The sequence below is a fragment of the Scophthalmus maximus genome, chromosome 14, assembly GCF_022379125.1.
Source record: "Scophthalmus maximus strain ysfricsl-2021 chromosome 14, ASM2237912v1, whole genome shotgun sequence".
Classification (NCBI taxonomy): Eukaryota; Metazoa; Chordata; class Actinopteri; order Pleuronectiformes; family Scophthalmidae; genus Scophthalmus; species Scophthalmus maximus.
The window spans coordinates 14,968,466-14,985,330 of NC_061528.1; the positions used below are offsets into that span (position 1 = coordinate 14,968,466).

Below are 16,865 nucleotides of genomic sequence, written 5' to 3' on the forward strand. Positions count from 1 at the left end.
TATTTCCCAAGTGGCAATTTCAGTTTGTACCAGAGTGAACTTAGTCTACCTGGTATCAAACCTTTGGATTGTAATGTGGATTTGAGTGCATTAGTTATGGCAGACAAGATCAGGGGATGAACTTCAGATCAGCTCAATGTTTCTCCAAACTGAGTGTGGGTAGATTGGAGGAAACCGACTCCTTTCCTTTCTATGACAAAAATCTGTTCCGGTGGTTTTATATTCACGGTATAGTTCTGGCTAAGAATCCAACACAGACCTCCGCGAGTCATTGAGAACACTCGCATTCACAGGTCTATCGGTTGCAATCTCGTTTTGAACACAGTGGCATATCCAACAAAATGAGCAGCGATGCACACTGCTGCTGGTCGGCAACTGCACAGAAGACTTTATTTCGAGGGCACAGTGTTCGGTCAGTTCCAGCTGAGCAACTCACTTGGTTACAACTCCCTCAGAGGAACGGAAGCAGATGTGTAAGTGAGCATAGCAATACTTTGACAAGACATCAATAAACATAAGTCTATTTTAATGCGGGGGCTGTCTTGACAGCCGCTGCCAGCGCAGCAGAAGCAAACACCCCCCCAGGGTGGGGTGTTTCTCCGACGCTTTAATCTTAGATGCGCAGAATGTGCAAAATTATGATCTTATGGAAATGATGCAAATAATCACACTGCCATCCTCCATTAGTATGTGACAGCCCCGCGTTACGCAACGCAATGCACAGTGTTCTGTCCACCGACCACTATTGCATTCGGAATGCAGAGTGATGCTGTGCATGTCTGATAAATAATTCAGGAGGATACATTTGGACCATCTACCCCACTGCATAAATCAAGAAGCTTTCCAGCCCCACATTATCAAGGCTTTACTTGGCTGCATGTCTGCTTGGCCCTTCTGCTCTCCAGAAACTGTCAGTGGTTACTCATAAGCATCTGTGCGACTATATCTCCATGTGTGTCGGCTCTCTCTATGAATCGGGTTCCGCGCCACACTACATAAAAGCTCAATATTTAATATCTGTTGATTTTCTTATTCACTTTAGAAGGATAAAATCCTTCTTTTTTTTCTTCTTTTCAAACTGGCATATTTCCCATTGATATTGTGACTGAGTCATGCTGACTTTGCACTCACCACCTCCGACTGGAGAAACCGAGGACTCTCACAAAACACAAAGCATACCGGGCAAACCAGTGGGAGCCTCCCTACAGCTTTTCTAAAATAAATAGGATTTTAACACAAACCACTTCACACACTTATCTGATAACAATCATTTCGTGGCAGCCTCCCAAAAATGGCACGCAGAAAGAAATGACGGCAAATCAATACAAAAACGACTTTAACACAAATGAGCATCATATGAACACTCGGCCCATCTTCAAGACGGATGGACCTCGTATGACCTTGTTCGTGTCCCAGTTCACACATATTTTTGGAAGCAGATGTCTTGTTTTCACATTTCAGCACATTCTCTATAATATTTCACCTTTATCCATTAACCCCTATTTCTACCAAATGCAAAACATGATTAGGAGGTTAAAAGCTACTACTGGTTAGGGTTAGTTGCATAATGAATTATGCAACTAACTAACTATTTTTGCAACCACTTTCTAGAGCCAAAGCGTCACCGCAGCAGACAACAGTTTTTTTACGAGTCACATCCCTTTTGAAGTAGCTACAGGCCTAACATCCCACATCGCATTCATTGTCCCCGATGCCGAACAACGAAAAACGGCACGCTGGTCACTAACCTCTGTGGAATTATCCCTTACCCTGGTTGGCAATGAAAGAATATTCCATTGACACATGAGTGAACAAGTCCGAGACATAGCAACACGGTTTGCGAGGCGCTACTGAGACGTCCCGTCCCATTTTACAAACTTTTGGTCTGAATCTGAATCTCAGCCCTCTGGGACAGACTCCACTGACGGCAGCTGCTCAGTGGGTGAGTTTGATTGGAGGCAACGGGCTCCACATGGGGTCAGAGGGAACGGGACAGCGCTTTGCACCGTGATGCATTGAGCTGACAATGTGGCTTAATTTGGCACGTTTGGGACTTTTGGGACAAGGCACTTTGAAATATAAACGATTTACCAAGGGGGTAGGATGCCTTTTTTTTTTTTTTGCAAAATGGCATCCTTATTCAAAAGTTTAAAGAAAAGGCTTGATGAATACACTTGTGTGTTATAGCATATTTTTTGCATTCCTCTGATTTCATGCGTTTGAACGTGACATCTTGAGTCTTTGTAAATGTTTCCTTTGGAAACTCATGCAAACCAACCTTAATATTTACACATGAAAAATATCATCTCTCTTGTAATGTCAACGTAAGGGTTGGTTGCTCCTTCCATGCTTGTTTGTTTATTCGTATTACAGACGATTGGACCGCCATACGCTTTCGATAACGCTATGAACTGTGGGTAAATCCCCATCGGCAGAGTCCGCAAAAAATGCCGACTTATTGAAAGTGTGCAAAAAGGGCACGGGAAGTCTGCGAGAGAGCCCCTCCGCAGCCCTCTCGAACTAATCGAGAGCGGGGCCTCAAAGTTTGTGAATCCCGTGGGACTTGGGCCTTGGTGTTTGGTGTTCAAAACTCAGTACTTAACCAAACTGTCAGCAGGTTTCCATACGAACACATTCTGAAACGCAGGTCATGGCAAATCACTGCTCGCAGACGCTTGATTTAAGGTCATGACCAGATTGAGCGAGATGTGGACGAAACAGCATCACCCTACATTCTGTAAGTCAAATACAAAACTACTAACTTGCAGCTGCACAGCAAGTATTCAAATCTGGATCATTTTTTAATATTGAAAGAGAAGTCATAAACATGCCTATGCTATGTTTCTACTGACTTTTCCCTGCCTGTATGATCTCAGCGTTGGCTTAAGTGGTTTGCGGCTTTGAGGCCAATCGAAAGCCTCACGTTGAGCCGGGGAATCATGAAGTAAAGAGCCGCTGATGAAATCTGTGGAGTCGAAAAGCCACCGTCGAGTTGAACCTGAGACGTGCCCACGGTCAGGTGGATGTGGATGTTAAGAAGCACTTCAAACCAGAGGCAGCCAGCCAATCATGGTGAGGCGGACGGATAGCCCAGCAGAGGTTTTCACCCATAGTCGGCGCCCCTTGAATCACATTTCGGCAAGACTAGAATATTGGATTTATTATCATAATTCAAAAAAGTATGTGGAGCAAAAATCATGGATACAGAAAATGTACTTCCAGGGAAAGAAGTCATCCAAACACGATGTGGACAAAGCTATGGTTGCGAGAGACTTCAGCCGTCATTCACTGATGTGGGTGTGTTGTGTCGTTTTATCATTTTTGAACTCTATCACAGCGTGATGTTTTCTGCTTTATAGCAGAACACTTGCATCATTCAAGCACAAGTGGACGATTTGAGTGTTTTCTAACCCCGGAGGCAGGCTCAGACGTCGGCACCCTGATGGTTTTAGATGCAGATGCAGCTGGTGTGTGGCTCTTCTGGGCCGGGCGTGCGGAATACACTGCGTATCTGAATGATGGCCAGAAGTCTCCACTGATTCATTTGGACCACGAGGGAGCCAAAGTCACTCTGTACAAGAGCAGTAAACTGTAATGGATTCAGTGACCTCTTGCAAAAAAACAAACGCTTATTAAATGTCCTCTGTGATTAATTACGGAAATGTTTATTGTCTCACTGCTTGTCAGTCATTTATGAGTCATCTGTTGCACTCTGATATCAGCTAGGGTGGAACGGATGAACACATCGCATGAATCTATTTGCTGAGACAAAAATTGTATATAGCATTCATCATTGCATGATATTTCAAATGTTTTTGTTCCCATGTGTCACTGACTAATTGCCTGCTTACAGTAGCAGAAGAACACGTTATGACAGTATAAGCCCAACTTAAACTGATGATTTGGCTCTCATTTGATTTCCAGCAACACATTTGATCAATTTTAGTAAATAAAGATAGTAGCTTTGTGGAGGTTTAAATTAACATTGTGTGCACAGACATCAGGTTGAAATACTTAGTCTGGAATTTGTCGTCCAGAAACAAATACTGGCGTGAGAGATTTGAGGGGATCTTAATCACCAGAGTAGACTTTCTTTGTTCGGGTCTCATTAATTTACATATTGTACATTATTGGATGATTGCTGATTTGTGGGCTTTTGGTGGCGGGGGAAAACCAACCCCTTAGATGCGTTTCACAAATCCCTTTTATTGCATTTCTATGCCCCCCTCAGCGGCGGTTTGAAAAGGGCACAGAGATGTCAAAACACTGCACATTGTACGAGTTTATCACAACATTGCACTTTGCGAGGAAAAAAGCCAATTTCATGTTCAGTGCAGGCGCGCCGCTCCACGTGTAATGATTTCTCTTAGTTTCAGACACTGTTTGTGTTAAGTCCTTTGCTAAGAGGTATTTGACCAGCGACAGAGAGAGAGAGAGAGAGAGAGAGCGGCCGAGTTTGTGAAAGTTCAGTCTGCTGAGAAGTGGAACTAAGACTGTTTTCCACGTGGGGATTCAGACCGGGCTTAGCCCCTCAGAATTAAACTTGGCAAAGCACACAGGGGGGGAAGGCACAGCAATACGAGCGGACGGGCAGAACATGAAAACTGGGTTTTAAATCACACCGCATGGCAACTTTAGGACTTTCTGTCTCAAGAGGATGTTGCTAATGCGCCATTTGGAAAAGGCAGATGAACATTGTCGACTGAACGGGCCTAATCACCACAACGCAGACCCTGTCTTTTTTGTTGGTGTTTGGTGCTCTGGAGGTGTGAGCCACGGCGATATTAGTCAGACTGTCAGACGTTTGAGCAAAGATTTGGCGGTGCCGTATTCACCTCGCTGAAACCTCGACCCAGTTCGCCCTGCACACCGTGTCTACAACTCCTCCGAGGAGCGTGAGTTTCTGAGACGCATCCTCTTGATGAATAGAAAAAAAAATCGAAGACGACTACTTGACTTGCTTACCATGTTGCTTTGCCTTGTCCGAGTGCAACGTCCCATTTACAGCAATACTTCCATATTTCCATATATTGTTGTTCGTTTGTCTTTTCTCAACGCCTCTAAAGTGAGGCCCTTCTCACGCCGAACACTTTGAGAGGGAACACAGTGTGAGAATAGGGTTGTTTTCTTCATGATGGGTCTTTTGGGATTCCAAACATGTTAAAATGCACATTTCTGCACAGTGGCGACAGTAATCCACGTTTCATAACACGAGCGCGGCCGTGGAATCCCCAGCGTTGGGACCAAATTTGTTGCCTAGTTTGGCGTTTCTGTTTCAAAGGGTCGTTACGTTGCATTTGTCAAAGTCGGGAAGAGAAAAAAACACTCTTGACTTAACATTTCTGGAACGCAGCACATCTGCTGAGCGAGGAACAAAGCCACCTGCTTCGCCTCCCTTGTGGGATCCGGTGCTCATCGGTGTTTCGGAAGCACAGTTTAGCAAAACATTAGCATTCACCGCTGATGCGTGACAGCCAAATGCTTCTTCTTCTTTTTTTTCTCCCCCCCCCCCCCCCTCCACCGTATGAATTGGAGCAGTGGGAGATGTCAGTTTCTGTGCGACAGCTCATTTGTCAGTCCTTTAGGCTTCTGGCAGGCATCTTCCTCGCCGTGTACAGACGCGGATGCTCCACCTGTCCTCTCAGGTGGAAACGTCCCTGGATCTCTGCCCATATCAGTCGGGCCCCCGCCCGGCCTTCTCCGCACCGAGGCGCTGGGAGGGAACGACGATCACTGGAGCCGGATTTATTTTGTGTATCATTTCGTAATCGTGGTATTGTATTGTTTTTTCCAATTCGGCGCACAATTACCAACTTTAGACTATTTTGTTTCCACTAGAAACAAAAGGGGAATCTCAAGATCAGGTTGGAGTATAATCAAACGCTGTAATAATGACGACAGTGATGATAATGTCATCATCGCCATCCTATAGGTGGAACACCCGGAGTGGGTACCTCTTCCAGAATACTGTTCGTGTCTCCTTTCCTTTACATTTGAGAGACGACCCCCCCCCCCCCACCCAGGGGAACATTTTGAGGGCTAAACACGTTTACTTCTGTCTGTGGCCTCGACAGGGATTGATTTAGAGAAAGAGCCTCTCAACACACTCCCAATTCCGCAGCCATTTGACGGCGGCTTTAGTGTTTGCTTAGAAATTATTTGCACGCCTTAAGAACTTTCTAGAAAAGCGTTTTTCTCTTACACAACACACTATTCCCGACGTAAGCATTAAGTGGATGCTGAGTGGCACTGGCTCTGCCTCGCACCTCACTTCAGACAATCATCATGTTTTATCGGTACATTTTTTTTGTGTGTGGATGGAGCCGGAATTCTTCTCTGCTTGCTTACAGCATCGTCACCTCTTTGCCTGCGCTCTGATCAATTCAGAACTCTGACACGTGCCCACACCGCACAACGCATCCAGCAGCCCCCAAACAAGTACGGCTGTTGTGAAGCAATATTTTGTGGTTGCAAAGAGTTGTGAAGCCCCCGGTAACAGATCAAATGTTGTACCTCAGAGCCCTTTGTGATGGCACTTCCTTTTCATACCGTCCTAAGGAATCGACCACGTAAAATGGACCAGACTAATTCTTCATATGTTTGCCTGCCATAATTCAATGTGGGGTAGCTGGGACCTCTCTGGTTCTCCATACGAGACAATCTTTGAAATATCAGCGAGTGAAGACATGTAATCCATCACTGAGCAGAAAAGCTTCAGGGTCAGTGCAGCTTCATGTCGATCGGTTTTCGTTGTACAACATTTTCTTTTGTTGAACTGCGACATCTACGAAAGGGTTTACTGAGCTCGACGTGTTCTCCTCCACTGGCAGTGTCTCCTGAGGGTTTGCAACCAGAATCTAACACATCATAAGTAAAATTTTGAGGAAATAAGTATCTTAAGATGATAGTAACACCAGTGGCGATTTTAACTTCTATCGTGTAGTTCTCTCTAGTTTGACATTTCTTTAATATTCTGGAATTTCCTGATTTTTTTCTCCACCCGACATCGGTTATCATGTGCATCACTGTTTATTCATGTAGACTCCGCATATCAGCAAAGTATGTGGCCAATAATCCTAACATCTAAACTGTACCCTTGACATTTTTTCCTCTCAGCTGGTGACATAGACATGCACCACTGTGCCTTATATCAGTGCTAAGATTAGCCTATAAACACATTTCCTGCACATTATCAAGTTTTATCTTTTTTTTTTATAAATTCATAATGGCATCAGCACAACTCAAACAACTGCACAGACTAGAGGAGCAGAGATGCTTTTAAAAATCCATGTTGACTATAAGAGGTGGGTGGGTGGTTACACACACACACACACACACACACACACACACACACACACACACACACACACACACACACACACACACACACACACACACACACACACACACACACACACACACACACACACACACACACACACACACACACACACACACACACACACACACACACACACACACACACACACACACACACACACACACACACGCAGCTGACATATCATCCGATTCACTGAGCTGAAATGCCCTTTATGGATGGGAGGGATTTGAAGCCAACTTTTGTCACATGTCACCTTTGCTGTCTTCTCCTCCTGATAGCTTATGTCACTCTGACCCGTGTGTTTACTTCTTTTAATAGCCACATCCCAGCTCTTGAGCTTCCTCTGCTGACCCGCTCAGAGAGCGACATCGACTATGTTTCCCACTTAAAGAGGCAGAAGAAAAAAAGAAAAAAACCCTGGACAAGCTTTCAACAGCATGTTGTTGTTAAGTGTTCTGTAAATAATCTTGGAATTTAAATCCACAAACTCTATGCCCCCCATGAGAGCAGCTCCCTGCGTGGCCTAAATAAATTGTACGAGTCACCATTATGGGATTGGAAAGCCTATTTGATCTAATGAATATTAGGATTGCCTTTCATCTGAGGAGCATGGAGGTTTTAACCCAGTGGAACACATAAAAACAAAGTAATGAGGGGCTGTGGACTGGTTCGAGGCGTTTTTTTTGAAGCAGTAAACAGCACCTGAGTCTATCGGAAAAGAACCAGCAGCTAAATATGAAACTCTAAATAAAACCGTCATGAATAAAAATGTACATCAACTTGTTCATCTTCATTTGAGGTTAGTTTGTGAAGAGACGTGATTCAGAATATATTAAGCTGCAGTTGCGGCATCACGACCGACATCGCTCCTCAACAGACACACTCGTCGCAATAATTGGAACTAAACTGCCAAAGTGATCATAAGGGGTTGGGGGCTTAGTGAGTGGATGTTAATTTGCTCTATCCACATCAGTTGGAACAGTTAACACAAGTGATTGCAAATGCACAATTGAAGTGTCTTCTGTTGCTGCGTCTATGGTAGAGTCTTGAGGCAGCAATACTTGATTGCAATGTAAATCTGAAGCCCGCTGCAGATCGAGGGTCAGTTTCTGAGACGAACAATGAAGACGCTACAAGGTTTTAATCAGGGGTTCCGCATAAATAATCACCTCCAAAAATTAATCAGTGGGGAGCCAGTGACTTTTTGAATTTTCTAGTAATTTCCATTCTCATGCTCACGTAACAAGTCTTGGGTTTGCCAATGATGCCCTTTGGAATACATTATATTACATCCAACCAAATAGTGTCTGCAGTCATTTTACAGTTCGGCAACATTAATAAAAAAAACAATATAAACCTCTGGCATCACAGCGCTTTTCAAGGTGAATCAACATGCATGATTAGCCTCCCTGTCATTTTTGCTGACATCCAGTGATGCGTAAGGCCCGAGGACAAATATGTAAAAATCTATCTTTCAAAACTATTTAACGAATGTCCCATATCGTCATTTTTGACATCTTATATACAGTAACTCAGAGGCAGTGCCGGTGGCCGTTCGGCTGCATCCTTCATCGGTGACAGTAAGTGGACAGAAGCGCAGGGAAGATTAGCTAGAGAATAATTTGGTTTTTGAAGCTACGGTTCAGGTCTTTATGCGGGAGGACAATGGAGTTGAGTATGATCACCTCGGAGGGGATGCTCACGTTACAACCTGAGGAGACAAAGCAAAGTGCAGAGACGTAACATTTTACTTGTGAATCTCACTACGATCATTTCTATATTATTCTTAATATTTAGTTAATAATGTCCACCATGGCTAAACAGAAAAACATATAAAATCTACTGGAAGCATTGGTGACGTCTGAGAAATGCTCTGCAAAAGCTTGGAAAACAATAAGCACTTGGCACTTAAGATGGAGACAAATGTCTGATAGATCATGCAAATTTTTCAGCAAATGCTCCTTGTACCACACTGGCTTATAACTGCTGGTACTGATCTCGCACGGGCCACACTAGAACTAGAACCTTGTTTGCGCAACCAAAGTTCCAGCCATTAACTTTTCATTTCTTAGAACATTATTTACAAAAACACCGAACACATACTGGATATTTAACAATCCAGATGAGAGATTTAAATTTCACTTAAGGTAAGCGCACACTTACCGAGAATAGTAATCGAGGGTGTGAGTTTCCCATCTCTGAAGAGCGTCTCGCTGTCGATCTTTGCAAACGGATCGTTGGGGTTCGGGTCGCTCGGGGTTCCTTCTACTCTGGCCCACTTGCCAATGGTGCTATCCCATCCGACAATGCTGTTCAAAACACAGCAGTGATCCTTCAGGAAGAACAATGTGACAGAAAAGAGATTAAGATTTTAAATAATCAAGAATTTGTCGGCAGATGAACCTGTGAAGCACCTCCATGCTATATGTAACTGTGGTCAGACAAGAGCACTTAAAGGACCAGATTAAAAACAGGGGGTGTGTTTACATGGAAGTAGACCTCCGCTCATAAATTGTCGTCATAGGCAATATGCAATGAAAGGCAATAAGTCACCCGCAGCCTAAACTCATTTTCAGAGGCAGTAGTGCAGACATGGGATTAAATTATGCCAGTCTCCAAATCGTTAAAAATGACATCTTTGTGAGAGGCACGGGCAAAAAATATTTCTTCTTCTTGTGTGACAGAAGAGCTCAAAAAATAAAAAATTCAGAGAAGTCACTGCTGAAGTGTGGATAATGTCAGTAATAAAATGTGAAGATGTCACTGACAGTGAAGGGGCAGATCAGTTTGCCTTCTATTCAATTAATTTCCAGGTCCACTTCAACTCCAAACTTCATGTTTTGTACTATGGGGGAAGTGAAAAATTTCAAAGGGTTGCTCATATTTTACATGACCAAAAACCATATGTGGCAAAAAATGACAGTGCACAGCGAGGCACCGAAACACCAGACAATAACAGTTATCAGAAAAACTCATCACGCGGCCCAAGAAAGCGCTTCTCTGCCAGAGCAGACAGGCAGTTTGTGTGGTGTGCGTGCACAGATTCAGAGTCCTGTGTTGCAACAAGCTGATGTTCGCAATGGAAAACCTTCCTCGTTTAAACAACTGCATATTCAATATATATTCACACTGACTCACCTGTAGATTTGCGCCATGGAGGATGATAGATTCTCGAACTCTGACCCCAGCACCGATAGTCACTCCGGTGCCAATGGACACATTGGGACCCAACTGCACAGAGAAAAGTAGAATGTCCTTGAGTTATAGCCACTGCAGAGATCAACAAATCAACTTCAAGGAGGAGGAACGCAAATGACTAGTGACGCTATGTGATGAAGACATCTTTATCTCACTTAGAGGTTGCGCCGTTAAATAGAGAGACGTTTTTTTTTGCATAACTCAACATGGAAGGACTCTTACCATAGCAGTGGGATCAATGTTGGCTGTAGGATGGATATAGACATTACCTGGGAGGGGAAAAAAAGCATAAATAAAATTTTAAAAAAACTTTGGTAACTTGTGTTGATGTAAATATGAGAAAAGAACAAAGCTACAGAGGGTTAATGAATCTTACCACTTATTTTGGGCCCTCCTTCTTTATTTGAGGCCAGTCTTTCAGGATGGGTTTTGTGATACTGGTTGAGGTACAAGCGACTGGCATAAATTGCAGACCTAAAAAAAGAAAAACAACAAAAGGTTGCACCATTTAGTTTCAGGCGCAGTGCGTGTTCCTGCACTATGGGTACGGCCACCGTCTCGGCCCCCTAAACAATTACAAAGTAAACCGATGTCCGCCGTGTCAATGGAATTTAATGGCGATGTCTAAATCATTTTAAAGCCAGACCAATGTCTGTCCTCTCCTCTGGCATTCGGTCGGCAACGGGGTCGTGCATGAGGCAATGATAACTCTGTGTCCCGTTGAACCTGACAATAGTTTATGACACATTCACTCACCCGGCAGATTTAATCTGGCTCCAGAACCTGAGGGTTTTATACACGTAGAGTTTGCCTTGTCCTGCCAGGGCAGTGAAAATGTCCTGCTCCAGCCTGATGGCTTCTGCTCGGTGCCAGCCGTTGGTTGGCTCCTCTCTGCAAGAGACAGATTATCAGTTCATGGCACTGAGTTACAAACCCGGGGCCAAGGGCCTCATTTATTAAATTAAAATCGTGGAACTAAAAGTTAAGAGGTCGGAATGAAAATCCAAGAGGAAGTTGGGATTCATCCAGAATAAATGTACGATAGTCTAAAGATTGCTCTGAATTAGTTTTCATTTTAAGTATGCTATCATATGATGCAGCTAAATCGCCATTAGTGCAGTAATCAAGTATGGTGGAAAAATATGCAGTATTCTTAATCTATATCTTTCAAACTGACTTTTTTATAAATACGCCCCTTGGTTTCCCATGTCACCTAAATACTCAGTGGATGAAAAGACTCTGCAGTTAAAGATCCCTCCTACACAAATATGACGACTAACAGGATCTGCAGGTCCACGTCACTGCCTAAACCAGACATGCCCTTTTACAAAAGCTGTATTCTAACAATCCTTCTAACCATCTCATTTAAAGAATAATAACAATTCATGTATAAAGTGTATTGTAAACTCATTTTTCTTCTACAAGAACATTTTAGGAATTAGGGAATCTGTTTCCGTGGCTTTCTCTTCACCCCTCTTGTACTTTAATAGTTATGTAGAGTGCTTAAATATTTAGTGGAGTACAAAAGCTAACCCCGCGGCTCCGTAACCTCCTTCCAGTCTATTGAAGCTGAAAAACAACAACATTTATTGCCCTACAATCCAGGGCCCAGAATGAAACGGGAGCACTGAGTTAAAATGCATCATTCATACCAACTGTGATGGTGCCAGTAACTGGACTGAAACCAACGCTGATTACCTAGTAGAGAACCAAAACTCAAGGGGCAGAATCCATGTGTTCCATATTAATCAGGATCCCAAGATGAAACGGCGTGTTAAATATTGATGAAAAGAATATCTTTTAAAGGATTGCACCCATAATCGAAGTTTTGCCAAAAAGGAGGAGACGTGGTTTGAGGCAAAGTATTCCCCGAGAGATTTTGCAGTATAACACTCATAATTTCTATGAAGTATCTATGATGTGTTCAACAATTTTGCTGATGCAGTGCCCGGCTTGATTTAAGTGCTATTGGTGTCAGCAGATGAGTTATGCACAGCGTTTGACTTCTGGTGATATATCTCCGGTGTCCTTGGAGTGCCACCCCTTAGGTCTACTACACCAGTGTATGTGAAGTCACCAGATGCAAAAAAAAAAAAAAAAGTGTCAATCTCCAAAAATGTAAATAAAAATAAATTTCAAAAAAACAAAAAGAAAAACAAACGTATTACATGTACGCATGTGTTTCAGTTTCAGTGAGTGTCCAGTCTGTCCACATGCAAACTTAGGCAGTGATCAGACAGGAAGCTTCTTCTAATATTCAGATGGAATACTGTGCGGCAGCTTACAAATAAGAGAAAGAATTCATGACATACAAGACCATTACAAAAAACTGTCGCTGGCAACTATGAAACACGCATTAGTCTGTGCTAGCAAACCCAGAGCAACAACGGGGACAACATGAGAGAAGATTAAAACAGCGTCAAGACAAGCAGTCGATGCTCTGGTGGATGAACAGATCAGTGTAAAACACGCTGTAGAGCAAGATACAACTGGGTCGATGATTCAGGACAAAGATGAAACCTAATACTACACTAAGTATCTACAGATTACCTACAGGTATGGATATGTCTCAAGTGAACTTTATCTGTACTTCAGATCTTAATTAAAGTTAAAATGAGACGATCGCTACCAATCTCGTATCTGTCATTGGAATATGAAGCCACAGCTAAGCAGCTGGTTAGCTTACCGAAAAGTGGAAACGGAGGGAACCAGCTTTCGTGGCTCTGTTCCCAAGGTCATTAAATCTGCCAAGCAGCACAAAGAGAAGCTCGCTAGTTATATCGAATTTTGGGTTTGATAAGAACAAAACCTGAATTTCAAAAAAATGTGTTGGTGTTGATACCAGACTGTTTCTTAACTCTCAGCATTTGCAAAGCAACTGAGAAACAGTTCAGCACATAAGTGTAAAACAGTGAATTGTCGCTTTTATTACACTTTTTGAACAGATTAAACAGATAAGATGTCATGTGTTATTTAGTGACCTTGGCTGGGAGACAGATTTTGTTACAACCAAGCCAGTTGTTTCCCCTGTTTCAATCACGTGTGCTAAACTAAGCTTAACTGAACTAAGATAAACTAACCGTTTGCTGGCTGTAACTTCACATTTCACTCTTCTCATCTAACGGTCAGCAAAACTGTAAAAAGGTGTGTGTAAAAAAGAAAGAAAAGGAAAAAGGTGTATTTCCTAACATTTCAAAACTTCAATCTCTGACAAGCAAAGAGATTCCCTCACAGAACTATAAATTCCCCCGACAGTGCCCGATTAAAGGGCAAAGTTGGCTAAAAGACACATCTATAAAGTAATAAAGAAAATCAAAAATATATATGTATATATATGATGTATATATATTTCCAAAAACGTGCACAGAAAAGAGGCAAAGGGCAACATTCACAAAAGCATCCTACGCGACCTCGGCCTTTTCACTTCTAAAGCTCACACCCAACACACTAAGTGCGCTAATAACCACACCGTGCAGCCTGTACCAACTTACCCATCGTACGGAAATCTGACGAGTGTGTGAGGAAAGAGATCATGGCAGGGAGGAGAAGGGAAGGAAATGTAATGAGCAAAGAAATGGGAGTAAATGGCAATTCCCCTCACACAGATCCCCCCTGAGAAGGGGAGCACGTCCCACTCACAGTAACATGTCCTGTTGATTCTTCTGGAAGATCGAGCCGATGTGCTGGAAGATGTCGGGGTTGAAGAGGTACACGCCGCAGTTGATGATGTCGCTCACAAACGTGCTCGGCTTTTCCACATAATGCAGGACCTGCATGACAAAAAAAAGAAGAGTTGCGATTCAAGATTGAACAACACGGACAACGAACGGCTGACTATTTAGGGAGATAAAACTGGAACGGTTGAATACCTCGTGTGTGTCCTCGTTTTCAACAATGCAGCCGTAATTCATGGATTGTTTTCTGTTTGCCTGGTAAGAGAAAAATGGCAGGATGGTTTAGCACATATGAAATCCCACCGCAAAGTTCAACAAAACAAAAAAGCAACTAAAACCATGGAGGAAAATCTTCTGCAGAGTTTTACTTTCGCAACACTTTACAAGTTCTACTCAGGACATTGAGCAACTGCCAAGGACGAGATCTCACCGTTGTCCCGAGGATAACAAAGCTGTTTGGTTCTCCGTGTTCTTTCTGGAAGCTGAGCATCTCTGTGAGGGGAAACGCTGAAGAGACATCGGCATTCAGAACAAAGAAAGCCTCTGGACTGCCAGAGACTATCTGATCTCTGAAGTGATATATTCCTCCTCCGGTGCCCAGCGCCGAATACTCCTGCAAATACCTGCAGTGCAGGGTCCGGAAGAACAGCATACCTACAGTCAGAGTCAGTCAGCCCCCCGAATGTACAGTCAGAAACTAAAACTGTGTTTGTCTGTGCTTGTTCAATGAGACAGTCAAGAGCTATTCTGTTCACCTGTTTTAGAGCTCTGCTTTTTACCTGATGGAAATTTTGAACTCCTGCTGTGCGTTAAAAAGGAATCTGGTTAGTTCTTCGTTTGGCTGATAAAAGCCGATGAGCAGAATCTCCTTCATGTTTGGTACCTGCAACATAAAAGATATTCATTTTGGACTGACTCCATTCAAGGCTTTTCTCTGCAACACAGTTATTAACGCTGACCAGTGACTGGGAGGACAAGCACCATTACAAATACGTTCACAAAACACGACCTGAGAAATATTTGACGATCCCTTACTTGAATAGCCGCATCATAAACTATTAAATGATTCATCATTAAACATATTTAATATGTCCAAGGACCCACCGCTGCATAAACTCTACATATTGCTGTTATAATGTACAGTGTTTGCCGACCAATAAGACAGTGGTAATGCAAAGACACTCACCTTGGCACATGCTTCGATGTGGTGCTGTAACATGGGCACGCCGGCGACTGGGAACAAGGGTTTGGGAACTTCAAATGACAGCGGCCTGAACCTCGTGCCTGCAAAGCAAAGCAGTTCATTATTTAAACGATAACAAAAAAAACCTTCTAAAACCAAACTCTTAACTACCTTATATGTGATTTACTGTAAATATCTTATATAAGAAATATTTTTGGAGATTTGATGTATCCAATAGCCATCTTTGTGGACAAGAAAGTGTTCCACAAAGCATTAAGAGTCTAGTTGTAAATTATATTGATCTCTTTATGTCAATTGACAGAAAGATAGTCGATTCATGATTACAGTAATTATGCAAATTTATATAAATATAAATAAAGTTTTCAGATACATTTTTTTCTTTTTCTGTGTTTTATATCATATGAAACCAGATATCTTTTGATTTTGGACTCTGGGTTGGACAAAACAATGTTACAAACTAAAAAAAATATGATTCAATCAATCTGGAAAATAAACGTCAGGTCAGTCAATAAGTAAAAATAATCATCAAGTGCATCTACTGTAAATTACACACAGAAGAGATCAGACATGGGGAACATCGCTTGTGTTAAGTCTCCACTTGGTTTCAGCAAATCCCTCTTAAGTAGTTATGACAAATATAAGGCAGCTATATTTCAACTTGGATTTATGAGTACCTGGAATGAATGCACGCCGAACAGTACTCTGTATCATAACTCTATGAGAACACATATTCGTTTACTTATTCCGACAGTGCTCTTTAAAAATAATCCTGGAATACTACATTTTTAAATCGGATTACGTTGACTCGTAAGGTTTAACACGTGTGGACCAGTAACGCTACTGGGTAGTCAACAAGCAGCTAATCGAAATCTGTGCATAATAACCAGAAGTTGAAAATTGCTAATGTTTACAAAAAAATAGTAGGCTGTCAATTATTGAACGCTGCTGCTTGTGCGGTGCCCTCTCATTGTGCCACGTCAGTGATACAAACAAGCGTCAGCGTCCTTACAGGTCCTGTTAGCATTAGCAGCCGAGCTAACCCTCTAACCACACACACAGCTGACTGTAAAAACAAGATATAATGACAGTTGTTCTTTTCCTCTCACCTTTCTGAGGCCCTCCGATTAAAATAACCGCCTTCAACATCTTGACTTAGAAGCTGTGAGGTGTGTGTGACAGACGAGACCTGCCGGAGAACAACTACTACCTGCAGCTGTTTCCTGAATACTTCCGCATCCACTTCCTTCTTGTGACGTCGACGGGATTACCTTGAAAACGTGGAGCGGAGTGACGTGACAGCGGAGGAGTGGTAAACAAGGTCCAGTGATGTTGTTTTATTTTATTTTAGTTTTATTATATTATAATAAGCGATTATGTCCGTGTGTTCCTTCGTGGGATCTGGACAGATTTTAACAACTTTTATTGGGAGAAGGGGCGGGGCTAACCC

The 16,865-nt window shown here is 42.6% G+C and overlaps 1 protein-coding gene across 1 annotated transcript; it reads right to left on the reverse strand.

Moving 5' to 3' along the window:
• Positions 1-8,464: 8,464 nt before the first annotated feature.
• gmppaa (GDP-mannose pyrophosphorylase Aa) lies at positions 8,465-16,680 on the reverse strand. The gene is made up of 12 exons (XM_035604405.2): positions 16,525-16,680; positions 15,401-15,498; positions 14,994-15,097; positions 14,645-14,837; positions 14,410-14,469; positions 14,180-14,310; positions 11,297-11,431; positions 10,917-11,014; positions 10,763-10,809; positions 10,481-10,573; positions 9,506-9,674; positions 8,465-9,053 (listed from the first exon to the last, which is right to left on the reverse strand). The coding sequence occupies exons 1-12, from the start codon at positions 16,562-16,564 to the stop codon at positions 8,953-8,955; spliced, it is 1,269 nt and encodes a 422-aa protein (XP_035460298.1). The 5' UTR covers positions 16,565-16,680; the 3' UTR covers positions 8,465-8,952.
• Between the last annotated feature and the right edge of the window lie 185 nt (positions 16,681-16,865).

Excerpts from the sequence above, each read along its gene's own strand:
- gmppaa (XM_035604405.2), bottom strand. The coding sequence starts at position 16,564 with ATGTTGAAGGCGGTTATTTTAATCGGAGGGCCTCAGAAAG. Across the intron at positions 15,098-15,400 it reads ACATCGAAGCATGTGCCAAG|GTACCAAACATGAAGGAGAT; the intron begins GTGAGTGTCTTT and ends TTTATGTTGCAG. Across the intron at positions 10,810-10,916 it reads AGGAGGGCCCAAAATAAGTG|GTAATGTCTATATCCATCCT; the intron begins GTAAGATTCATT and ends TTCCCCTCCCAG.